General features: G+C 52.2%; 7 protein-coding genes, 1 long non-coding RNA gene and 2 other non-coding genes across 10 annotated transcripts; 6 read left to right on the top strand and 4 right to left on the bottom strand.

Moving 5' to 3' along the window:
* Window positions 1-127: 127 nt before the first annotated feature.
* On the top strand, window positions 128-3,202 carry LOC126322576 (uncharacterized). Its single transcript, XM_049994439.1, has 2 exons — window positions 128-178; window positions 449-3,202. Exons 1-2 carry the CDS (start codon window positions 158-160, stop codon window positions 2,984-2,986), a joined length of 2,559 nt encoding a protein of 852 aa, XP_049850396.1. The 5' UTR covers window positions 128-157; the 3' UTR covers window positions 2,987-3,202.
* LOC126322584 (uncharacterized) lies at window positions 3,149-3,639 on the bottom strand. Its single transcript, XR_007559086.1, has 3 exons — window positions 3,566-3,639; window positions 3,289-3,494; window positions 3,149-3,225 (listed from the first exon to the last, which is right to left on the bottom strand). It is a non-coding gene; the product is annotated as an uncharacterized LOC126322584 (long non-coding RNA).
* Window positions 3,640-5,287: 1,648 nt separating this feature from the next.
* On the top strand, window positions 5,288-6,325 carry LOC126322611 (ribosomal RNA small subunit methyltransferase H-like). Its single transcript, XM_049994491.1, has one exon. The coding sequence runs from the start codon at window positions 5,288-5,290 to the stop codon at window positions 6,323-6,325; it is 1,038 nt and encodes a 345-aa protein (XP_049850448.1).
* Window positions 6,326-6,528: 203 nt separating this feature from the next.
* LOC126322575 (uncharacterized) lies at window positions 6,529-7,851 on the bottom strand. The gene is made up of 3 exons (XM_049994437.1): window positions 7,782-7,851; window positions 7,520-7,690; window positions 6,529-7,222 (listed from the first exon to the last, which is right to left on the bottom strand). The coding sequence occupies exons 1-3, from the start codon at window positions 7,842-7,844 to the stop codon at window positions 6,776-6,778; spliced, it is 681 nt and encodes a 226-aa protein (XP_049850394.1). The 5' UTR covers window positions 7,845-7,851; the 3' UTR covers window positions 6,529-6,775.
* Window positions 7,852-7,950: 99 nt separating this feature from the next.
* Window positions 7,951-8,970, top strand: LOC126322535 (vacuolar protein sorting-associated protein 28-like). The gene is made up of 2 exons (XM_049994395.1): window positions 7,951-8,354; window positions 8,425-8,970. Exons 1-2 carry the CDS (start codon window positions 8,299-8,301, stop codon window positions 8,888-8,890), a joined length of 522 nt encoding a protein of 173 aa, XP_049850352.1. The 5' UTR covers window positions 7,951-8,298; the 3' UTR covers window positions 8,891-8,970.
* LOC126322536 (uncharacterized) lies at window positions 8,925-10,009 on the bottom strand. The gene is made up of 6 exons (XM_049994396.1): window positions 9,901-10,009; window positions 9,760-9,787; window positions 9,587-9,695; window positions 9,428-9,486; window positions 9,179-9,297; window positions 8,925-9,082 (listed from the first exon to the last, which is right to left on the bottom strand). Exons 1-6 carry the CDS (start codon window positions 9,990-9,992, stop codon window positions 8,998-9,000), a joined length of 492 nt encoding a protein of 163 aa, XP_049850353.1. The 5' UTR covers window positions 9,993-10,009; the 3' UTR covers window positions 8,925-8,997.
* A 50-nt stretch (window positions 10,010-10,059) lies between these two features.
* Window positions 10,060-12,361, top strand: LOC126322534 (uncharacterized). Its single transcript, XM_049994394.1, has 3 exons — window positions 10,060-10,186; window positions 10,367-10,470; window positions 10,550-12,361. The coding sequence occupies exons 1-3, from the start codon at window positions 10,066-10,068 to the stop codon at window positions 11,243-11,245; spliced, it is 921 nt and encodes a 306-aa protein (XP_049850351.1). The 5' UTR covers window positions 10,060-10,065; the 3' UTR covers window positions 11,246-12,361.
* Window positions 12,362-21,791: 9,430 nt separating this feature from the next.
* Window positions 21,792-23,165, bottom strand: LOC126322541 (DNA repair protein RAD51 homolog 2-like). Its single transcript, XM_049994402.1, has 2 exons — window positions 23,079-23,165; window positions 21,792-22,829 (listed from the first exon to the last, which is right to left on the bottom strand). Exons 1-2 carry the CDS (start codon window positions 23,163-23,165, stop codon window positions 21,792-21,794), a joined length of 1,125 nt encoding a protein of 374 aa, XP_049850359.1.
* A 589-nt stretch (window positions 23,166-23,754) lies between these two features.
* Trnae-uuc (transfer RNA glutamic acid (anticodon UUC)) lies at window positions 23,755-23,827 on the top strand. The gene has a single exon. It is a non-coding gene; the product is annotated as a tRNA-Glu (tRNA).
* Window positions 23,828-23,913: 86 nt separating this feature from the next.
* Window positions 23,914-23,986, top strand: Trnae-uuc (transfer RNA glutamic acid (anticodon UUC)). Its single transcript has one exon. It is a non-coding gene; the product is annotated as a tRNA-Glu (tRNA).
* The last annotated feature ends 545 nt before the right edge of the window (window positions 23,987-24,531 follow it).

Raw genomic sequence — 24,531 nt, 5'->3', positions numbered from 1 at the left:
AGATTTTTGCGATGTTAATGGATGTACACACGCCGCCGTACATGGATTCTGCAAGGTACATCTGTGCACACAAAGCAAAAATTTCATGGGCGAATTTGAGCATGTTTTTTTGCTTCAGATTTATATCGTCTTTAACATCCGTACATCTTTTACAAAGATGCGTGGCCGCAAGAAGAGAGTAGGTGCCTCTTTTTTTTGAATTTTTGTGTGTGATGTGGGGGACGAATGCGGCTTTCTCTCTTTTTGCGTTGGGGTGGGGGGGACGTTGAGTGATGATGTTCCCCGTGCGTTTGGTGCCTGGCCAAAGAGTGCGTACCTCGACGGATAGAGAGAGACAGATTTTGCGTTCGACTTTTTGAGATTCGTTGCTTTTTTTCGATGTCCCCTTCTCGCCGAAAAAAAACAGTTTGCTGTTCTTTTGATACTGATAGCCATCACAATATTACAGCGTGCAGATGAGGTCGGCAAGAAGTCTAGGGCTGGGAGGAGGAGGGACGAGTGCGCGGAGCGCGAGAAGGAACCCAAGATGCTGCCGCACGGAAAGGAAGAAGATTCGGATTTATTGGACTACATGACGTCGTCAGAAGACGAGGTGGATATTCCAGACGAGGGGATTGATTTGAGTGATTTGGTTGACATTTCCATGAAGAAGGAGTCGGGCCTGAAGGGTGATTCGCGCGAGTTGGAGCCGGGTGAGCAGCATGGAGAGATGCTAAAGAGGATCCGAGAGGGTCTGGGATTGCGTGGCGAAGTGAAAGAGGAGGCAAATCGGACTCACTTGGTGACCGAGATGGAGCCGGAAAATCCTTGGAGGGTCAGGATGCCGGGGCTGAGCATGAGGGATATTTTGGAAGATGCGCAGATCAACTTGGATACAAAGAAGAGACTAGAAAAATTGGATAGGTCTAATCGCTCGCTGGCGCCGGGCTTATCTAGGCAGGCGAGTCGTCGTTTGGAACGCGCTGAGCAGTATCAGTATTCAAAAGCCCGCATTAGTAAGTGGTTGTCGACGGTACAATCGATGAGAAGGGCGGACCACTTGTCGTTTCCGCTCGAGAGTGATCTACCCAAACAGAAGCGTGTCACGTGCTCGACGCTGGCGACTGACTTCGCGCCGTCTACTGAGTTGGAAAAGGCCATTCAAAACATTTTGGAGCTGAGTGGGATTGACGAGGGTCGGCTGAAAAAAGAGGAGGAGCTGGCTACTCGGAAGCTGGATCCCGAAGAGCTGAGACTTCGCCAAGCAAGATTGATCAAGATGAGGTCGTTGCTGTATTATCAGGAGCAGAAGAGCAGACGGATGAATAAGATCAAGAGCAAAAAGTATCGCCGAATTCTCCGAAAGGAGAAGGAAAAGAAAAAGCCAACGTTGGCAGAATTGGCGGAACTTGATCCTGAGGCATACGCTGACGAGCTACTAAGGCTAGAGAAGCTACGCGTGAGAGAAAGGATCACGTTGAAGCACGGAAATAGAACCTCTTGGGCAAAGTACGCGCTGAGAAGCAAAGACCCCAACTTGAGGCAGTCTGTTCAAGACCATTTGAGACATGGCCGAGAGCTGTTAAAGAAGATGGGTTCAGATGACGAGGAGAGCGACGAGGATGGCGAAGAGGACGTCGATGAAGCGGAGGAAAACGAAAAGGTCGAATCGGGTGGGGACATATTGGACATCAATGGCGAGGTGATTCGCGAAGAAAAGAAAGTGTGCTCTGACACAGAGGAAGAAGGGGTGTTCAGGATGGAGTTTATGAAACGGGCGGCGAAGAAAAGAAAGGAGTCATACGATGAAATGGTGTCCGAAATGAGAGAGGAGGACCAGAAAAGGTATGAGAAGATGATATCGCAGATGCAAAACACGAGGCGGTGCGAAGGCGTCATAGGTAGCGACAGTGATGACGGGTTGGAGGAAAACGACCAGGAAAGAGAAGATGTTGGCAAAGCGACGGCAGATAGCGAGAAGGCGACAACACCGTCTAATAGAATGAGGTTTTGCCCATCTTCGAAAGACTTGAAACTGCCTTTAGTAGAAGCAGATGACAGCGTTAAGTTGTCAGGCAGAACTATGACAATTGAAAATTCTGGATTCGAGTCGAGACTAGGCGAAGACTCGTCTACCAGCGTAAAGTTTGGCGCGGTCCCGGTTGAAGGAGCGGACAACAAAGACGCGAACGACGTCGAAGGTTGCTCGGAAACAAGGCCAGACGACCCCGAAGAAAAAAATTTGAAAAAAAGATATTTTGAATTTGGAAGCAAAAAAACGCACAAGAAATCTGATTCGCCTCCTGCTGTAGAGCGTACGTCCGTTGTCGACGAGGCGAATCCGTGGCTGGCGAATCAATGCGAAGACGAGGAAGATGAGGTGAAGAGAGAGAAGACCGGCTCGGGAGAGGCCGAAGGGTCGTTAGATATTAAAAAGATTGAAGAAGGGCTAGACAAGAGAGGTCACCACGGATTCAAGTTGCTAGACGCGTCGAATCACGATTCTACTCAGTTAGAGCTCGTGAATCAGGCATTTGCGGCCGACCATGCTGTTTTGAGCGAGTTTGAGAAGGAGAAACTTGAGCAGGTTGAAAAAGAGAACGATGTAGAGAAAGAATATGCGATGCTAACGTTACCTGGGTGGGGCGAGTGGGCCGGATCTGGGGTTCAGCCTTCGAAGCGAAGGAAGAAGCTGTTGGAAGAAATGGAAAAGAAGAAGGCTGAACGCAGTAAGGAGCTGTTAGAGGCTCGGTCGGACAGTAAACTTCCACATGTCATTATAAATCAAAAAAAGTTTTCGAGAATTGCCAAATATCAAGCGGTGCAGGTTCCGCACGAATACGCCGGAAACGCCGAGCTATACAACGCCTCTCTCCGACAGCCTTTGGGCAAAGAGTGGAACACCTTCACGAGTCATGCCGCGTTGATCAGGCCCAGAGTTCTTGTCCAGTCGGGCCAAATCATACGTCCAATTTCTTTGAAGCAGACCAACTTGCTTCGAAAGTGAAAAAAAAATTTTTTTTGGTATGCGGTGAAAGCAGCGTCAACGTCAGCGAAGACGCTATTATATTTCGCTTGGCTCAATATCAAAGCTCTTTATTTGTGAGGAGGCAAAGACGCGTCCGAGGATGCCGTCTATTAGAAAAAGAGAGCCAGCCACCGAGTCGATGTTCTGTACAAGTTTTTTACATGTAAAAATTGCGTTTCGATGCTTGCGCGCCTTGAATTCTCTACATGAAGGGGTGTCTAAAAAAAAAGTGGTTAAGACCTATTTAAAGCACGCGAAAGTCCGCGTCCCTAAGAAACTACCTTCTCTTCTTGACGCTGGCTTTTACTTGTTTGAACAAGTCTGGAGGTCCATGCGTTGGGCTCTTCGAGTCATTACACACAGCAGATATTTGTATGGTTTTGAGGTCTTGTGCTCTTGGAAGAAGCCGGGGAGTGGCCAGAGCCGTCTTTCGAATAGACTCGTTCAATTTTTTCCAGTGAAAATAGGATTCTCTCCATGTTTTCATCTGCTCTAGGGTTAGAGAAGCGGCAGTCGGCGGAAAAAAGCGCGGGGATTCGGTGTAGGCGGCAGGCGTACATCTATTCTCTCGTAGTTCAGGCGCTCACAGTAGCGCTTGTAGTATTTCTCAGTGTCCAGTTCCTGGCTCTAAGAGGCACGGTCAACAAAAATGCGTGACTTGTGAAGTTCGAAATTTCTCTAGTTTGAGGGAAATACGGACTTTAGTGTTTTGCTCTATGATAGCGAGGCGGCTGGGCGTGCAGGCGGCGAGTATGTCCTCGACGACATGTTGGGGGACATCGCCGATGTCCGTGAGACCTTTGGCAAGGGATGTGCCAATATGTGTGCGAAGGGAACGAATTAGGAGGGCGTGTTCAGTCGTAAGGTGTTATGAAGGGCGAAACGAACTATCTTTAAAATGGATGAGATGAGCTTTGACGATGAATTGAAGACTGGGAACTCGATAGGGCGCCTTCCGTATGTTCATAAACCGGCTTCTTAGGGGTGTGTTCATGTGTAGGGTCGAAGACTTTGGTTTTAGACGTTGCGCTCACTCGGCTCGTTTTATGGGAATGACGACGTAGAGTAAAAAAAAAATTGGTCGTGGACCCTTGACATCGCTGCATGTCAAGGCAGCATTTTCACGCGCGAGCGAAGAGTCTCTGCGCGCCTGTCTCCGTGAGGCTTCACGCAGCAGTGTCCTTTAGAAAGGCTGGTTAGAGAGGGAGTGTGTTATGTGGCGGAAGTGCGCCGACCGCTCGAGAGGGACGAGACGAAAGAATGGTGTTAGTGACATCCGTAGAAGAGAGGTAGGCGAGCCTGGAAGGGGGATCTGCTCTGTGCTGAGCCGGGGAGGGCGCCTTTTTGGTGCGTACACAAAGGTGTTCGAAACACGTTTTTTTCGAAAGCTAACGCGGGTGCATCGCGGAGGCGGTGGTGATAGGCGAGTTGCGAGTGTGTTCAGATTAGGCGCCTGCGTGCATTGGAGGCGTTTGTCTCCGTTGATGCAAAGAGACAGTGGGGCTGCGCGACTACGCTGTACCCGCCTCGATGTGTACGGTACACGACTACGTTGTACTCGCCTCGGTGTATGCGGCTCAGCGCACAGTGTGTACGTTTTCCGCGGAGTTGCGGCATTCCCACACAGCTTGTTTTCGCGGAGGGGTGACGGAGCGCAGTCGAGCGATCCTGAATTATCCGAGAATGTTTTCGAAGCAGGCGTCCCACAGCGTCGAGGGAGGCTGGAAGAGGAGCGGCGTTTCAGAAAAGATGCGTGGCACGGGGGTCACGGGGGTGAGGTTTTGCTGCTGTCTCATGGGAGTTGCTTGGGACGCCGCTCCGCTAAAGGGGGAGCGGATGCGACAGAAATTGTTTGGGGTCCGTCTTCAAAGCACGACGTTCGTCGAAAAAGGGTTTCCTGAAGGAAAATGGCGGTCGCCATCGGACAAGCGGCAGAGAGAGGGTGTCGCCGGGAGGTTCTTCCGCGTGAGGTATGTATTTGGAGGAGAGCGTATTGTTGCAAGGGGTTGCGGTCCTCTGGAACGGGGGGGGGGGGAATCGAATTTTTGGAGCTTTGAGTGTCATTATGAAGTCGGTGAGAACCGAGGAAAAAAAAAATAATTTTCATGGTCTAAAACGTTGACACGTATTAAAGGAAGGCTTTAGAAAATTCAGTACGACATGCAGAGGCTGCGGTTTTACGTGAGAGCTAGGGCGGTCGTTCCACTCGCCTCGAGGGGTCGTTTTTACACTTGCTCCGGTGCCGACCGCGGGCATACTCCGGTTTTCGTGAAGGAAGTCATGTCTCACATTGGAATTCGCCCTGGCGGCGTTTATTTGGATGGAACGTTTGGCCTGGGCGGCCACGCCGCGGCGCTTCTCCGTTTGGACGGGTCCGTGAAGGTGATAGGCTTAGATAGGGATCCCTGCGTCTTGGAGAGAGCCTACCAGCTCAACGCTGAGTTGTTAGAATATAGGCGGTTGGGGAGGCTTCGGACCGTGAATGGTCGGCTGTCACAGATGCTCGGCCTATTTTCGGAGCACGTTGGAAAGCTGGATGGGATTTTGATGGATCTTGGCGTGTGCAGCGTCCAAATTGACACGGCGTCAAGAGGTTTTTCGTACCGCAAGAGTTTGGATGCGCCTCTGGATATGAGGATGAATCAAAGCGAGCAGATTCCTACGGCGGCCGACATCGTCAACAAGTTCACGGAGAGAGATCTTGCTGACTTGATTTACCGCTACGGTGAGGAGAGGAGGAGTTTCAGCATAGCGAAGAGGATCGTCGACCAGAGGCGAGAGAAGCCCATTGAAAGCACATGGGAACTCGCTCAGATCGTCGACCGCGCCTATCCTAGAGCGAAGGGGCGCGCGAGTGCTGCAGAGCGTATCGCGGATCGAGTGAAGCGGACCTTTCAGGCGATACGGATTCAAGTTAACGACGAGCTAGAAGAGCTGAAAAAGGCCCTTTTTTCAGCGGAAAGGCTGCTTCGTCCAGGAGGGGTTTTGATCGTCATTACTTTCCACTCTCTTGAGGACGGGATCGTCAAGGGCTTCTTCAACAGAGCAAGCGGCAGACCAGCGGAGTCGGAGCTGAGTCCGGAAGTCCAAAATGTACTGAGCCAAGTGGAGGGGCCCGTGCGCTTGGTCAGAACATTCGACAACATCCAGAAGATAACGAAGGTCAGCAAAGAAGAAGCGAGCGAGAATAAGAGGGCGCGATCGGCCAAACTGAGAGTCGGTGTCAGAACAAGCCACCCTTCGGCAACTATTTTGACACATTGCGAAAATTCCAAGGCGCCCCTCGCCCGAAAAGGCGTCACGTTCCCGTTTTTCTGACGATTTGGCAAGATTCCACACTCCCCCCAAAGGCGCGCGCCCCGAGGATCTCATCGCCGCGCCACAGGAAAGCGCCTTCACCAAGGCGCCGGAACGTGGGCGCGAAAAAAGTGCAGGCTCAAGAGCGCGCGGGGAAGCGTACACGGCGCGCTCTCCCGAAAAGATCGGGAGGTCGCGCGTCGACCGCGAGAAAAAAAAAAACCTTTCAAGTTGCTCTCGACCAAAGTGTATTATATACATAGTATGTACACACAACGAGCATGATCAAGCACTCCCTCCTCTCAACGCGCGATTGTCTCGTTCCGTGGTGCGTCCGCTTCGCGCGGACCGCTTCTCCTCGCCCCTTCGGCCGGCGAGACACCCAGGCACCTAGACTCGCCACACGTCCAGACTTCGAGGTGATTGCGCCCCTTTCTCCGACTTCGTAACGGCACGTCGCTGAGCGCCACTCTAATTGCTGTTGTAACATTTGCACTCGCACACGAGTGGACAGTCGCAAAAAAAGTTGCAAATTTTCGACTCTGCGTGAGAAGAGAGCAAGTGTCCCCTGTGGCAGTTCTTCAAGCAAGACTCGCAGCACCCTTGATCGCCTTGCAGGCCACATGTGTAGCAATCAAAACGCTTTTGCAAGTAATACTCCGTAGAAGTAACCGACAAAGTGCACTTCCCCTCCTCGATGGCAGCCCTGATCCTCCTCAAAACCCGAACCCTGGGGTCCACTTGCTCCAAGCCGGGGCCGTCTCTAGAAGGCCCCTCGCTCTTGTTGGCGTGAGCGGCATCCTGCAACTCTTGGTCCAACTTGGCGTCCTCGGCCACCATGCTCTCCACGTCCGGCAGCAGCGGCTTCGCGGAGCAACGCTTCGGCAGCGCTTCGGTCACCAGCCTCTGAGGGACGAGCTTGTTCATCAGACAAACAAAACCGTCCGCGTGAGTCGTCCCGTAACCGCGAGAACACAAAACAAAAAAAAAAAGACCCCACAAATGTGCTCGGATTGCGGAAAGCCCACACCTCACTCAACTCGAAACACGACGCCGCCTTGGCCTACCTTCAGACCTCCCCCCCACCAGGCCATCGCAGCGAGCTTCGAGCAGGCTCCCCCCGTAACGGGCCACGCACGAAAAATGTGTACGGGCGCCAGGAACCCACGCAACAAACCCCCCACGTTCTCTACATATACACGGACACACACGTACTGGGTACAAATACACCAGAAAATCCGACGGCTTCAGATCTAAATCCTTCAGCGTCAACCAGTTTCCAACGATGCGTCCACGAAGGACCAAGGCATGTCTGGAAAAATCGAGTTCTGCCTTCTCATCCGCTCCCATCACTCTGGACTTCAAAACGGCCTTGACGGTTTCCACCTACGATTTTTTTGACGCGGTACGATAGCGGTCAATTCGCCGTCCCCTCGCTCTCGGCAGACTTCAAACAAAAAGGAGGAACAAGACGCACCGTCACCTCACTGCTAAACTCTTCGACAAAGTTTCCGGTGACCGAGTGTATCTTCACTTTCATTTCAGATATCTATGTGTAAAAAATTTACTTTTGCTGTCCAAACATCACTGTGTTGAAACTTTTTTGCGATATATAATGTGTGTCCGACAAAATGGACTCTAGTGAAACACAGTGCACAAAGTGCGTCGTGACCGATGACTTCCTCTCGCCTCTGCGCTCGCGGCATGGCGACCCGGGGTGTCGTCCGCTTCAGCGTGCGGCGCCGCTCGAACCGCAGAGCTCGCGGTAGCCTGTGTACAGGAGGCACATGTGTGTGCCGTGCACGCTGCCTGTGTGTGCGCGCACAAAATTATTGAATATTTGCTAACACGAACCCAGCAATGTCGAAGCTACCTCGCCCGCCGACGAGGAACGGAGCTGCCGTTCGCCCGACGTCGGTGAGCCGCTCGCCCTATGGAACAACATTGAAGAGAGGGAGCGATGCCACAATCTGGCAAACGTTTACTCCATCATCATGACGACTGAAGCCCTAGAGAGGCTTTACACCAGAGACGGGATCTCTAAGACCGAGTGCGTTTGGGTTTGACTTCGTGAGCACCGCGTTCTCGCCCGCCTTTCGTGCTAACGAGTCGCTCGGTAGGTACAGAGAACACTGCAAAAAGCTCATTACACAATTCCGAAGCACCCTGCGACTAGAAAATGTTGGAGACGTAAGGAGCTTTATGGACAAGTACTGCATGAACAACTGCCCTCTAGCTTACCACAGGCTGGTGGAAGTCGGCGTTCCGGACGCAGAGGAGTCCAACGGAAGCTTCAATAAGCTGATCGCCGAGACAGTACAATATTTCATTACGATTTCCGACTGCGTGAAGCTGAGAATGGTGGCGGTGGACGAAATCCACTCCCTTTTCGACGCTCTGATGGACCGGCTGAAAAGTTTCACTATGTCTCCAGACTCTGAAGCGATAACAAGAGTCCAGAAGTGGCTAGGAAAGCTCAACACAATGAATGTGTACGACAAGTTGGATGAGGATCAGGAGCGGCAGATGGCGTTCGATATCGGCCTCGCTTACGAGACGTTTTACAAGTATCTGGGTACCATCTAGCAAAGAAATAAAGAACAAAATTTCGATCTGGCTATTTTTCGAGGTAGGACCTTAATTTATTTGCGACCACCGTCTTCTTGCGGTTCAGCAATTGAACATGCAAACAGTTATCGGTTGTTGGTGTTTTCCTTGAACGAGATGATCGCCTCTTGTCCCATGGCAGATTGTACATTAACCAACAAATCCTTACCGCTGCTCGTTAAAGCCAGATTTGTGTTTCATCAGAAAAAAAAATTAACCAATCATTGTTGAGTGGATGCGTGAAGAGACCCTCTCGATCACACGTACCTTTCGAAGGCATTTTTGATGTTTTCGCCGAGTTCTCCGGTTGGGAGCGATAGATCGTCCTTAGTTGACCCATCGTCGAGGAGAAGGGAGACGAAGTTGTCGTCGTGAATGTCGATGAGCTAAAAAAAAAAGAGCCGGGAACGATTGTGAGTTTATGATAATTTGCACGCATCTTGGCGAGGTGCAGAAGTAAAGGATGTTACTTCTACAAAGATGGCGCCAGACAGCGTAGAGGTGTTCCGAACGTACCTGGCAATCGGTCCTCACTACGTTTGGGACTTCCATGTTGTGTGTTGACGGGCACAACTCTAGGTCGTTGAAAAAGCATTTCGGTTTTTAGTTAGTTGGTTCGTTAGCTAGAAATTCCGACGATGATTATCCGACAAGCGCGTTCAAAGAGAGGCGCACCTTCGTATTTCTTTCCGTTAAAAATATCAATCCCGACTAGGTGCACCTTTGCGCCTCCGTGCTTTCCCGTTTTTGACGTTGACATCTCCACTATTTTGCAAGGGAAACCCTAAAGAAAGTAGGTTAGCCAAGAATCAAGTCAACAAGGGAGAAATAATTGCGTTGTCTCGTGCCTTGATAAGAACGAATCCATTCTTGCGGCTTCGGATGATAAGAAAAAGATTCGGTGTTAGAAAAGAAGGGAAGAAAAGACGGAATCAAAGACGGGCTTCTCCTCCTTCGTAGCAGTCTCTGTCACATCATAATGGGCGTACAGTGATGAACATTGAACGGGGTAAGAGAGGGAGGCTCCTGAGGCGGCCTTCTGGAAGCTCTCGCTATTCTCATTATCATAGTTGTCCGACATACTTGTGAGCCCGATTATACTATAAAAGAATCCAGATAAAGGAATGATCGTTTAAAAAAAAATTATTATTAGCATGAGTTTCGAACAATTTGGAATCCTCACAGGAATACAATACCCAGTGTCTTTCGGCGAATCCATGCTCCAGCTAGCAAACGGCGAAACTCACCCGGACGTATCGCTTCATTCATTTCAATGTACGCGCACTCCTGCAGAACGAAGTAGCAACCCCCGAGGCAATACAAAACGTGTGTGTGTGTGTACATGAATGTGTAAAGTTGTGTAGTCAATCTCGCATTATATACGCTCACGTGAAGTGGATCGGGCTTTCTGTTTCGACTGCGCACAACCCAGACAATGCTCACGCCGTATTCTAGACCATTTTATGAAACAGTCCATAGACAGAACGAAGCCCGCCTCCATACTGGTCACATCGGATAACTCGGTCGAAAAATGCGTAATCGAATTTAAGAATTCATCTGTACGTGTGTGAATTATCAAAAGCCTCACGCTGTCGACGGGCCTAAATTACATCAGTTAAAAAAAACAAACTACGAAAGGGACAAACAGCTGGTATTTTCAAAGGAAACTTAGTAAAACACCAACCAAAGGAATGTGTACTCATCTTTGATGGTACACAGTTTCGAATCGAGCACACCGTCTCTGGTGCTATAGGGCTCAAAGATAGTCTTGGTCACTTTGACCGCCATGGCACCAGGCATGCCAAAGTCCCCGACTCAAATGAGGCCGTTCTTTCTAATTCTTTGCCGCTGCAAAAAACGTCCCCTACCCACGCGAGCAGTCCAAATCTATCTGATTCGGGCGAGGCGAAACAGGCAGACGCCTCCAAAAAAATGAAGTTCGTGTTGCCGACTAGCGAACCAAGTCAATCAGAACCGTCATCTCCGCTCAGCGGAACTTCCTCAGATGCGGCTGCCAATCAGAAACCTATTAAAATCACTTTTTCGAAGAGGCCCAGAAATGGCCAACCTTATCCCTGCAAGGCCTCCCCCGTCAACGCGGTTTCTCCCAGCATGCTGTCACCTGTCGAAGAAAGTGAAGTCCCTAGTTCAGCAACCAGAAACCCGTCCGATACAGCTGAGCACCCTGCTCAGAATCAGGACTACTTTAACTCTAGCACTCGACCCAACGAGGGAATATGCTTGGAAAATTTAGATATAGCCAGACAGATCGATAGTTCAGACGAAGACAGCGACGATAATAGTTTTGACAGCTCTGATTCAAGTTCTGATTGAGGCAGCTTCTCTCTCCTTTGCGCAAACACCACTGACGCGGGAAGCGTCAAGAAAGAAACAACGCCTGATCTGGCATTCTTTTGCCAATACCCTCGATGGAGTCAGAAATTGTGCGAAACTTTTACACACAGCTCTTTGACATCTTCCGGAAATGAAGACGCCCGCTAAAATCTCTTTCCGCACATGCTCCTCTCATTTCACTTTCCACACAGATAGACTTGACTCAGAGATACCTGCGCACATCACGCTCTACCCGATGAAGGCATTTCTAGCTTACAAAACCCTCAGTTGTTCACGAGACGCGAGAGCACGCAAGTCAGTGCGCAAGATGGCCACTGTTTCTATATCCGTCACTCTGGTCGAGCCATTACTGTGCTCCTTTGTGTAATCTCTTCATGCTAATCATCTTCAGAAAAGCTGAAGTGCACGACACTCTACGAAGACAAAGCATCTGTCGCGGCGCACCACCTCTTTTCAAGGTCTGCCCTTCCTATGGAGGCTTCGACAAAAAACGAAGCCGGCAATTAATACGGGCTTCTGTAAAAACGTTTTTTTCTTTTTTTCATTTTCATCGAATATCTTTTTTTCCGTCACTTTCTGATCGTGAACAAAACCGGCACATGTCGCGATGACTCAGCTCAAGAAAACGAAGAACCGACGAAAACGCAAGGTATGAAGGCGCGACTGAAAAGGTTTTATTTTGTTCGGTCTCGGGTGAAGCCCTTTTGTTGTTTTATCCGCCTTTTCGAAAGCGAACAGGAGAGCGGTCAGAAACGGAAAACGAACAGGGCGCATTGGAACCACGTGAATTGTGTTTCATTTTCAGACTTGGTCGGAACTGGCCCCTTTGGCCCCTTGAACACCTGTTTGTTGTGATATCATTCTTTTTGCTCACAAAAACGTTTATTTTTCCTGCGTAAAAGTTTTTGAGCGTTGATGACAAGATAGCAGCCATCGACACAGACATTTTTCACTCGGCCTCTATAACCGACGAGCAGTTTGAGCTAGAAGAGAATGAGACCTACACTTCAAGGGACTTGCAATCGTGGTCTGCGCGCACAAGCACTCCCTCTTTCATGCAAATGAATAAAAAGCTTAAACGCCTTACATCTTCTCTGCCGATGATTATATTTAATCTGAATAGTATTGTGGATACGCTGCTGAGTTATCTGCTCGACAATACTGAAGTGTCGCTTGCAGTTTTGAGGTACGCTCCGTAACGCGACAAAAATGCGTCGAATTCCACGATTTAAAGTCATACCGCAATTGGCAGACGACCCGGCTCTTTCGGAGGCCCTGTTGCGCTAACCCGTGTTGACTCCCGTTTAATCGAAATTCTGATGCGGCGGCCGCATAACGCGTAGCTTAATCGGAAGCTTGGCGCGGGATATGCGGTCAGAGTTGTACCCATATTTTCACAAAATCATCTCGAAGTTCGTTGATAGGATTCCTGCCTGGAGGCGCAACCCAGAACTGTTGGAGTCCATGTTCAGGACGATATACTGCTTGTTCAAGTATCTGAGGAAGTGCTTGGTAGATGACATACAAAACGTGTCTGACCTCTACGCTGGATTGTTGATTAACAAAAAAAATTACATAAGGCGACTGTCGGCGGAGTGCTTTGCTTACCTGGTTCGAAGAGTTCTCGTAGAGAGGGCGGACGTGCAACTGGGATGCATCACCACTCGACTGCTGGCCTGTGCCACAGGGGACCAGGACAGAGCGTACTGCGTGCACGCTATTGCGACCATCTACTACTACATAGTGAGAGGCATAGAGGGCGGCTTGAACAGCGAATCCGGCGCCACGTTGCCGAAGGTGTTTGAGACAGTTAATGGGAAGAGTTTGTGTTTTCGGGTACATCAAGAGAGCTGTTCGAAGATTGAAGCACACATGAGCCTTCGGTACGAGGCCGTCTTCCAGGCTCTCTACCTCATGAGGAAGCATTTGGCGCGAGACTACAGCGCCGTGTGGCACGTGCTCGATCAGCAACTCGATCAGATACAAACGCCGCTGGTCGACGCTGGCGATTGCAGACATTTCGGATACCTCTGTTCGTTGGCGGCGTCGTGGGTCTACAAAAGAAATTTAGAAAAATTCAAGGCGGAGAGCTACAAAGCTTTTCTCAAGTGGAGCGCGCAATTTGTTCGGAGGGCCGTGGAGATGTGCGAGGCGCTCGAGGTCGACCCGTCGGACGAGAATCGGGTTCAAAGAGAAGTGGTGCAGCGCGTTTTTTTACATTTATTGTCGCAGTATCTGAAACTCCTGCACACCAATCGAAAGTTGAAAGCCGTGGCCAATGCGCAGTCCGGACTGGAGCCTATAGCGCGGTTGGCGGTGAGTTCGTTGCGGCGCTATCCGCCGTTGCTCTACGAGTTTTGCGTTAGAGTTCCGGACAGCAGCGCGTCGTTTCTCCGCGTGGTTCTGAACTCGGCGCTGCCTTGCGTCATCGAGGAGCTGAACCGCCGGTCGCGTGAGCGCGCCTCTTTTGAGACAGTTGGTGGCCAGGTGCCTACGGCTCAGGCATTAGAAAATGAGGATGCAAAGCAAAGAACTCTTTTGTTTTTGAGCCAGTTGGTCGTCACGAAGCAGACTGACTTCTTCTTGCGGACTGCTGGTGCCGACAGTGATCCCAAGGTCATCGAGATGTCGGGCATGCTTTTCGACGTCCTGATGAGAGAGTTGGAATCCGCTCTTCGCGCCGTTCGAGAAAATAGGCGGTTGGATGTCAAGCAGAAACATGGTTTCTGTCTCTGTCTGTCCTTGGTGAGTCGTTGTGCTGACTTGTCGGCGCCGCAGGCGCGAGGGGTGCTCGACGTTCTCTCTGATTTTTTGTCGTACCAAAATCCGAGCGCTCTGGAGGAGGAAGACCCGCAGGAGTTCGAAGCGCTTGCCATCTGTTCGGCTATGACCATAGATGCTGGATTGGAGATGGTCAGATTGATCTGCCTGCATGCCGAGCAGTCCGCCGGCGATTCGGCGGTTGAGCTCACCTCGGCCTATTTCGAGCGTGCCCTCCTCGCTATAGAGTGGTTCCCGGACCGAGATCGAGTTTTGGAGGCCGTGCTGCGACTGCTTGAGTTCGTCTGCGACGCTTTGGATTGCTCGTTAGCAAACAGAAGCAAGGTTCTCTCTGAGCTGGTGCCCGAGCTAGTCGGCGCTGAACGAGTTCTCGACAGGGTCCAGCTTTCTCTGAGCAACGCGCGCCACGAGGTCCGACTCGCTTCGCTCAAATTGCTGAGGCGCATCGACTCGTTCAAGAGGACCTCGACGCGCATCCAAGCGATTATCGACGACTGCATTCGCATCGAGCAATCGGAGCTCAATCCGTTGACTATCAAGAAGTCGATCTCGGACGTCGAGTCGCTCACGGTTCTGGTCACGGAGTCCACGGAGTCGACTCAGCTGGAGAGAGACGTGCTGACTCGGTACTTCTTGGGCGCTCTAAACATCAAGTTGGCGCCGCTGTGGGAGCCGCTTGTGCGAGGTCTAAACGCCCTCGCGAGCTTGAATTACAAGTCCTGGTGGCGCATCTTTCAGCCGGTGCTCAGGTCGGCGCTCTCGTCGGCCGCGGTCGCGGACGGTCGGTCGGACGCCGAGGCGCCGAAGAGCGCGACGAAGGCGAGGAAATTCGTAGACTTGGAGCCGACGGGGTTCGACCGGCGAAAGTTGGAAGAGCGTCCGCTGTTCCGAGTGTCGAGAGCGCCGTCCGCGACCAAGGAGAAGGTCGTAAAGAACCTCTTTTCTTGCTTGAATTGGATAAGAAAGGCCAATTCGATCAACCTCAAGACTGCGACCGCGCTCGTCCGTTTGTTCGTGGATTTCGTCCACGCCCACGACGCGAGCGCGACCGGTGCGGGCGCGGAACTGGCCCAGACTGCCGATGAGGGCCGGTCCGTCGAGCCGGGCGCCGCGGAGGGCGGTCGAAAGATTGGCAACAGCGACGTGTTGGTACAATTTCTCAACTTTTTCTCAAACAGGGCCCTCATCAAGAAGGTCGACGGGTCCCTGCCGGAAGAGCTGTTTCGGATTTTCGCGGCCTGTCTGAGGATGCCGTGCAGGGAGGTTCAGCTCGGCGCGGTTGCCTGCCTGTGTTCGCTGGAGGGAGAGTACGAGTACCTCCGGGCGTACAAGAAGTTTTTGCAAAATTTTTTGCTCGAGCGAAACGCGAAGAGAGGTCGCCTCCCGTGCGGCCGGCCGCTGCTGGAGGGCGTGCAGAAGGCGCACAGAGAGGTGCTGTCGCGGCTCGTGGTGAACGTGTTGATAGCGAAATACGCGCGCGCGAGGACTGGCGTGCACCGAGACCGGCTCCACGCCTCGCTGTCGAGAGTCGGTCGAGAGGAGTTGTCGGCCTTTCTTCGAGCGATTTTGGTCCCGTATGAGGCGTGCGCGAGGGAGTTGAGGCGTTGCTTGTCGAGCGAAGGCGGCGAGTTGGACTTCGATGCGCCGAGCGTGCCTGGCGGTTGCGAGGGTCGACTTGGTCTCGTGAGTTTCGCGACGCGAACGCTCTGCGCGTTGGAGTGCGTTCCCGAGGGCGCGCTGCTCACGGAGCTGGTGCTGGCGGTTTTGTCGACGCTTGGTCACGCGAGGCGGTGTGGCGCGCGCGGAGCCGACTGCGGGCCGAAGCTGCATCGAGCGTGCGTCAGGTGCCTCGTCGCGCTCTTGCGCAGGTATGGGGGGGGCTCGATCGATAGAGGTGCGGTGCGCCTGTGCGCGCGGATGGTCGTCGCTTGCTCGGGCGGCGCGGAGGCGCTGCTCGGAGGCGAGGACCCGAAGGCGAGTCGTTTGTTCGTGGAGTGGATCAAGGTGATAACCGCGTACCCTGGCTTGGAGCGGCAGGAGCTGGTGCGCTACGTGGACCTGGTGAGCGATTGCTTTGAGGCGGCTCGGGGTCTGGCGGATTCGGTGGTCGAGGGTTTGTTCGAGTTGGTGGAGGGGTGGCTCGGCGAGGGGGGCCTGGCGTGCCGCGAGGGGGGGGCGGCTGCGGTGCGAGAGGCGGGCGAGTCGACGGGAGAGGGCGCTGGATACGGGGAGTTGCAGCCGTGCGTGAGCAGGTTGACGCGGGCGCTGAGAAGGAGAGTCGAAGCCGACGAGGGAGAGAAGGGCGCCGTGACCGACAGACAGTTGGATGTTTTGTGCGCGGCGGTGTCGAGCGCGAGGTCGGTCGAGGTGGTGCGCTTGTTTGTGCCGTTGCTCATGAGCGCGTCGACGATGGGAATTTCGGAGGACAAGGTGCACCGGATTTTGCTTTTGTTCCGTCGAGCGGTGGGCGTTTTGCCGGAACCGACGCAATACCTCGACCTGATTGCTCGGCACTTCGTCAGGATTGAGTCGTGCGACACTCGGTTGCTGCTGTGCGACATTGTGGCTCGGTTTGCCGAGACGGACTCGACGTTCTCTGCGCTCGCGGCGGCTCTGAAATTGCTGAATTTGCGCGACGCCGAGGCGCAGCCGACCTCTGAGGCCTTCGCGCAGGCTTGCTCGGAGCTGGACAACGCTCGGCTCCGCGGCGACTGCGCGAGCGCGCAGCAGCTCGAGGTGCTCGTCTGCAACTACCTCTACTTCTCGACGCGCGAGGACCTGCGCGTGAGCAAGTGCGCGCTCCACGCGCTGAGCGCGGCGGTCGAGCGCGACCGAGGCTCCTTCGGCGCGGCCTTCGCGCGCGCGGTGGTCCCGTACGTCCTGCAGCAGCTCGACGTCGCGCGGTGCGAGCGCGTTCTCTACGCGCTTTTGAACTTGCTCTGCGTTGGCGTTCGGCACTTCCCGGAGGTCTGGCCCTGCCTCGCGCGCGTCGCGGCCGACGACGCGGCCGGCTGTCTCCTCTCTAGTCTCGGCGGCCCGCGCGAGAGCGACCGCGCCGGCGCGTTCGAGCGTCTGGCCCCGCTGATCGACGCCGGACAGTTCGACACAAAAGCTCTGCTGGACTTGTTCTACAAGCTGTCCAGGTGGCACATACTGCGCTCCGACGCGTCCAAGAGCGCCGCCCCCCGCGTCGTCTCGGCCGTCGCGAGGAGGCTTGCCTGGGCGGACTACTACGGCCTGCTGAGGGACGCTCTCTCGCGTTCCGGGCGCTCGAGCTCGGCCGCCAACGCGGCTCAGTTGCTCGTCTCCGTTCTCGAGGGCTTCCACTTCGACCTGCGCCACCCGGACGACGACCCCCCGGATCGCCCAACGCTGCTCCACCCGCCGTCGAGTCCCGCGCGCGACGCCCCTCCCCTCCACGCCGCTCCCACCAATCCGTCCGACTCCGAAATTCTCCGCAACCTCTCGCACTTCGTCATCCCAAAACTCCTGCGAATGGTCAAGTCCAAGCCCAGCGGCCGCACCCCCTCCCACCGCCTCCCCCTCATCACCTGCACCTTCAAGCTCCTCAAGTCCATGCCCCTCTCCACCAGCAAGCAAACCATCCTCGTGCTCATCATCCAACTCTCCCAGGACCTCGCCTCCCGCAACCCAAAAGACCGGCAATCCGTCAACTCCACCCTCGTCTCCTCTCTCAAAACCCTCGGCCCCTCCTACTTTCTCCTCTTCCTCGACATGGTCGAGCACCAACTCAAACAAGGGTACCAACTCCGCGTCCTCTCCTGCACCGTCCACTCCCTTCTCTCCTCCATGCACGGCTCTCTCGAACCAGGCACTCTCGACCCCGTCGCCCCCACCCTCAACGACCTCTTCTACAGGGAACTCTTCGGCGACCTGGGCCAACAAAAACCCAGCAAACTCTCCAAAACCCAACTCCCCGAAACCTCCAAGTGCTACGCTCTCGACTCTCTCCACCTCGTCTCTCAAATGATCGACTTCGAACGGACCCGCGACCTACTCCTCACCCCAGCCATCGACTCCCTGCTTCGCACCACTCACCCCCAGACTATCTCTAAACTCCAACGCGTTCTCCGCACTCTCGCCAACGGATTCTTCAAAAACCCCTCCGCCAAACTCGACTCCCTCCTAACCTTCGTCCGCGACACCATCCAGCGCCACCTCGACCCCCTCCCCCCCTCCCCCCCCCCCCTCCCCCCTCCCCTCCGCCCACAGCCTGCTCGTCGAACCCAACCCCTTCAAACTCACCCGCTCCCAAGAATCCACCGCCAAACCCACCCTCTCCGACAACCACTGCTACGTCGTCGAATTCGCTCTCGAACTCTTCAAACTCATCCTCCACCGCTCCCTCGACAAGCACGACCAAACTCACCTCTCCCACCTCGACCCCCTCGTCAAACTCCTCGTCCTCTGCTTCCGCACTCGCCTCAACTCCGTCCTCGTCTCCAGCGTCTCCTGTCTCAACCAACTACTCGACTACCCCCTCCCCTCCCTGCGCGGCAAGGCCGAAACCATCGCCTCTCTCTGCGTCCACCTCCTCCGAAAAACCGACGTCCAGAGCCCCCTCTTCGACCAGTGCATGTGCTCCCTCTCTCAACTCCTCCGCAATTACAAAGACCTCTCTCTCAACGAGGCCCTCCTCGACCTCGTTCTCGGCCACGTCGACGAATCCCTCCTCCTCCTCAAACCCGTCCACTCCCTCAAACTTCTCAAGGAACTCGTCTCCAGAAAAACCCTCCACGTAAAAATCTACAACCTAAGCACCAAAGTCTGCGAACTCCTCCTCAAAACCCCCCACCCAAAAGTCAGCGACGCCTGCAACGACGTCCTCTCCCTCTTCCTCCTCCTCTACCCCCTCTCCGAAAAACGCCTGCAACACCAATACCTCGACTTCCTCATGTCCAACCTCTCCTACCCCTCCGCCTCCGGACGCCTCGCCGTCTCAAAACTCCTTCAAACCATCTTCCGCCGGTTCCCCCAGCAAACCCTCCACGCCTACTCCATGTACTTCTTCGTCCCCCTCGTCTCTCACCTAAGTCGCGAAGAAGACCCCACCTGCAAGCAAGCCACCCTCCAAACCATCCACACCCTCACCGACTGCGTCAACTCCTCCACCGCCAAGCAACTCCTCTCCACCGTCGTCACCTGGTACTCCAAAGAAACCGACCCCCCCTCCGGCGAACTCGACCCCTCTCGCCGGCTAAACCTCCAAATCGTAGCCACTCAACTACTCCCCGTCTTCGCCACGCGCCTCGGCCGCAAGTTCTCCACCCACCTGAAAGGCCTCCTCTCCGTCTTCGAAAAACGGTTCTGGCAGGGCTCCCTCACTGTCGGCCTCCCAGGCCCCCCCAGCGCCTCCCATGACACTTGGAAACTGTACTACTTCACCTTCCTCCTGGTAGAAAAATTTTTTGTCGAGTTCCCTGAAAACTGGCACTCCGACAAGTGGCACTCCCTCTGGCTCGTCCTCTTCACCCGCCAAGCCCTCCTCCACCCCCACCCCTGGGTCCGAACCGCCGCCTCCAGGCTCCTCGGCCTCTACTTCGCGGCGCGCAAGGAAAGCGACGACACAAAAGCCCAACTCGCCGGCGAAACAAGCGCCGCCTCTCGCCCCAACAAACTAGACGTCATGTTCGGCAAGCACTTCGAGCTGGTCAACACCCTCTGCACTCAACTCGGCGCCCTCGACCTGTCCGACGAGCTCGCCACTCAAGTAGTCAAGAACCTTTACTACGTCACCATACACGGCCGACGCGCACCCCTCTCTTGCTCCGAACCCAACCCCAACCACCACCCATCGCCTCTAGACGACGACGACGACGACGACGACAACAACAACGACCCCCTACACCGCGGCCTGTCAGACTGCGTCAAATCCCTTCACCAAGGCCGGTCACTGCATCCCCTTCTGGCCTTCGCCTTCGACAAAATGACCTGGCTCGTGCTAAAAACGAACTCCTTCGTCGCCAAATCCAGCGCCCTCAAGTGGTTCTCCGCCATCATTCTCGCCCTCGACGCAGACGAACTCGACAGCTGCGCCACTGTTGTCGTCTTCTTGCTCTGTCACCAGACCGAATGGCTCAACTCCCTCGCCAAAGAAAACGAGCTAGGCGCCTCTCCAAAACGCAAGCTCAGGCACTCCAAGTACCCTTCGAATTGTACGCACCAACTAACGAAAAAAAACACAAACTCCCTTCGAGAACTCATCGACGCCGTCATCTGCGTGCTCCAGGAAAAACTCGGACCCTCTTACTTCGAACTCTACGACCGCATGCAACTACAAGTCTCCAAGTGCCTCGGCGACGTCGCGTGCAAGAAACACAAAAAAACCGAGCAAAACTAATAAATGCCCTCTTCTGTGTTCACTCTCTCTCCTAAACGCGCTCCCGCGACCCCCTCGAGGCTCCCCTTGTACCGCAAATGCGACCTGCACGTCCCGCCACACCGCGCGGGGAAGACCCTGGTTCGAAAGAGAGAACGCCCCTCACACCGCTTGAATAAACCCCCATCACGCTACCTTTTTCTTTTCCTTCTGAACGGAACTGCACGAACCAAGCCAAGTTCAAGCGCGGGCCTCGCACTCGCGCCACCACGCCCCTCGTCAACTGCTGTCAAATGCTTTTCGCATCGCACAAAGTATATAACACATCGATACGCGCAACACCTCAGAAAAGGCGGCGTACAACCTGTGTTCAAGTCGGCTCACCTCGTGCCTAGAAATACACGTCTGCGAACGTTGAAGCACGCGCGAAATACAGCGCAACCAAAATACCGCGACGCAGACCAAAACGGGTCACTCGGCGTACGTTTTCAATTTCCTAGCTCCGCAAACAGGTTCGAACCTCTTCCTTCCCTTGAAATCATCTATCGGGTTCCAACTATGTGATGTGACGAAGAAGGCTAGAACCTGCATCTGCCACAAAAACTGTATAATTTATTGATATAAAGCACTATGACGGACCCTCCCTCCTCTCTATAGGAGACACACTTTACATGGGGCGGCGGTGTCGAGCACATTTAACCAAAAAACAGAGCCGCGAAGTGCGATTTTCGTCTATCGATTTCTACTTAAGCCTCCCCCTCTGAAAAGGGCCATAGAAAAAATTTTCACCCGAATGGCACACCGCCTACTGCCAATCTAGCTTCAGTTCTGACAAAATATTGGGGGAAACTCTCTACAGGGTGGAGCAAAGACGTATGAAATACGTTTAAACCGTAAAAAATATCGAGAATTGCATAAATGTGCTCTGAATTGGCACGCATGCAATCGCACGCAGCGAGCAACTGTTCTGTGTCTCAATGGACAGCAGAAAACTAGATCTGGAGCATTATTCGGGAGATTCGTGTAAACAGGTTCTAAGTGCGCGTGCATTGTGTGTTTTTCAGGAGGGGCGTCAAGTTTTTTGGGCATTCTGTGTATCGTTGACAGGCCTTCGATGTGTCACGACGACCAAGCGGGATCAACGCAGCGCATAACGTTCGCAGAATCGATGTTTCCATACAAAAAGTGCTCGAGGTAATGGCGACAAAGGCACGGGCCTCCTGTTTTTAGTACACATAAATCCCTTGTACAGGAAAAAATCAAAGGCGACAACTCTGCATTCGTTATCTAGCAAAAGGCGGCCTCGCGGTCCAGATACGCAGATAAATGATGTGAGCAGCGGCTTTCGATGGTGGTGTCTTCCCCCTTGTGGCTGGAGAAGTTTTGAACATGTGACTTTAGTTCTCAAAAATAATTCTCTTTCTTTGTCAATTCAAGGTCGGGGGGCATGGAAATAATTTGATCCCAGTAGTTGCTGGGGTCGATATCTAAAACGAAGTCGTCGATGCTGGGATTGGTAACGCTACGTTCGCTCAGAATAAGTTCCGGTACTTTTAGCAAACACAAACCTCTTTTTGTAATCACACAAGGAAATGATACAACGGGCGATACCGGCGATTTTGCAATGGTCAGACATCTAAGGCTGCCGACGGGGCATTCAGGTTCTTCATCTGGCAGTTGAGTTTCAGAGGTGGTGCTTATTCGAATGAGAGCTGGTACGATGTTGTCGGAGATGTTGAAGTCGGCTGCAGTAGAATATTCGAGAACGATGCGTGTGTTGACACAATGAGACCAGACGGTCCCTAGCGCGGAAATTGAGAGTTGACGATGGTTCATACTCTGCTTGTGCCCGGAAGAGATAGGTATTACCAAATTGGTCACGACTATAGGTATGTGGTAACTCGCAGCAATTATTTTGAGTCTAGAGGCGATGTGATTGAGCAGGTGCTGCCTTCTTGAAAGATTGGAGTTGTCAAATTCCTTTTGAATGACAGCAGCAATGGAATCAACAATCAAGACCTTGACGCGCTTAGAAATAATTTCGTCGTCGACGTTATTAAGGGCCGACAAAAATTGCTGAGAATTAGAAATTTGAACACACACGATGCGGTTGAGAGCTTGGGCAATGCGATCGTAGTTGCAAAAATACTGAGGGGCCAAAGACGAGCAGAGCTCTATCAGGCGAGTTGGAGCAAATGTGTTTTCAGAAACAAGGTAAAGAACTGAACAATTGGTGCCCAAACCGCCAGCATCCTCTGGAAGAGTGGCTAATACAGACAGCATGTAGCACATTTGACTTTTTCCCACACCTGATGCACCAACTATCTCGGTGATGCCATCTGGTGGTATTCCGCCTCGAAGATAGGCATCAAGAACAAACAGGTGGGTTTTCAGTACATATTTTTCTGCTTGAGATTGGCGTTCGACAAAAAGTTCTTGGGCCTAAATAACAGAATTAAAAATTCAAATTTTAGTAAAAAAAAGTTAGTTATTTGATCTGTTTTTACTACGTACAGTTTTACGCATTGGCAACAGCTTTTTACATGCATTGGATAGTATAGCGAGTATTTTTTCATAAGGTAAGTCTAAATCCTGTAGCAGATCGATCTCGCTAGCCGAAAGCAAGTCCTAGGATGCGTTGAGTCAGAAAGGCGCACAAAACGATAAAAAAAAGATCACATATAAACTCACGTTCATCGAAGCCAGTTTCTTGCTCGACAGTAACTCGACAACATCATCAGAGAACCCATTTTTACTCGTGACCTGTCGATTGGACATTGTCGGAGTTGGCTTGATAGTTGTGAAAAGTAGAACTGAAAAGGCAAAAAAGGTGTTCTCAAACTTTTCTGGGCTTATATGTTCCTAACCACAGCTGGTTACTAAAAAATCACTGATGAAGTGTCAGAACGTCAACAAAAGACGTTGGCACCGATTTCTTACAAATTTTTTGTTTTAACTTGCCACAGAAAAGGCATGTTCAAGTATTAGTGACGTTCATAGCAAGCATAAAAAAAAACGTTGCACTATGTCAACGACAAACAATCCCTTCTGAATCAAAAAAAAGTGCGAATTCACATCAAACCACAAAAATGCCGCGTCAAAGAACCTTGCGCGATGCTCTGAAAGTGCACAGAGGTCAGATTTACAAATATGTGAAATACGGGATTGAACAAAACGACAGGTAATTACACAATGAAAAAATGGAGTATATTTCAATAAAAAAAGAAACGCTTGTGACAAGAGTGATGGGCGCTGTCGAGTAAAGTACTAAAAAATCAGATCAGGATGCAAATCGATAAAGTAGTAGATGAAAAAACATGTAACTTAGCATACAAGACACGTAAAATCTACATTATATACAACGTAATCCCCATTGGTGTAGGTGGTTATCACGAGAGCCTTTCACGTTCTAAACCCGGGTTCGAGTCCCGGATGGGGAGTTATTTTTTTGCCAAATTGAATGTTAGATTTTTTTGTTACTAACATATGACATCTTTGTGTCGAGTTTACGTTATATATAATGTAATCCCCATTGGTGTAGGTGGTTATCACGAGAGCCTTTCACGTTCTAAACCCGGGTTCGAGTCCCGGATGGGGAGTTATTTTTTTGCCAAATTGAGTATCAGATTTTTTATTATTAACATATGACATCTTTATCTAAAGCTAAACACCACACGCCTTTTTTTCAACTGTGAGCAGTGGAAACGATCTAAGGCTTACATTTATTTTACTTTTTGCGTTGAGAACCTTTTTTTTTAAAGATTGGCCGATTCTATGAGACCGATACTTCTATTGCACTCGATCGCGTGTGTATCTCGCAAACCGTCACAGCTCCAGCAAACCTGTTGAAAAGGTACGCACGCAAACACCTAGAAAACCCCACTAGATCAGAAACCTTAAACAGGTGGGACAGAACACACTCGAAGGAAAAATAGCTCAAGGTCCCTCTAAGGTTGTAGCAACTTATTTTAAATGCGAGGTTAAAATACAGTGAATAGAGGCGCAAGTGATGAAGGCGTGCATAAGAAAGTGTTGGGTAGTTGGTCGGTTTGGAGGTATAGAGTACCTGACGACGGCTACATTTTTTCGGAGACTGGACGAAATTGCGTAAATAGCTTATCAAGAACGTTTTTGTATACAATAG

This window comes from Schistocerca gregaria, unplaced genomic scaffold (genome assembly GCF_023897955.1).
Source record: "Schistocerca gregaria isolate iqSchGreg1 unplaced genomic scaffold, iqSchGreg1.2 ptg000818l, whole genome shotgun sequence".
Classification (NCBI taxonomy): Eukaryota; Metazoa; Arthropoda; class Insecta; order Orthoptera; family Acrididae; genus Schistocerca; species Schistocerca gregaria.
The sequence above is the reverse complement of the archived record's forward strand: the minus strand, read 5'-3'. Positions and strand labels throughout refer to the sequence as shown.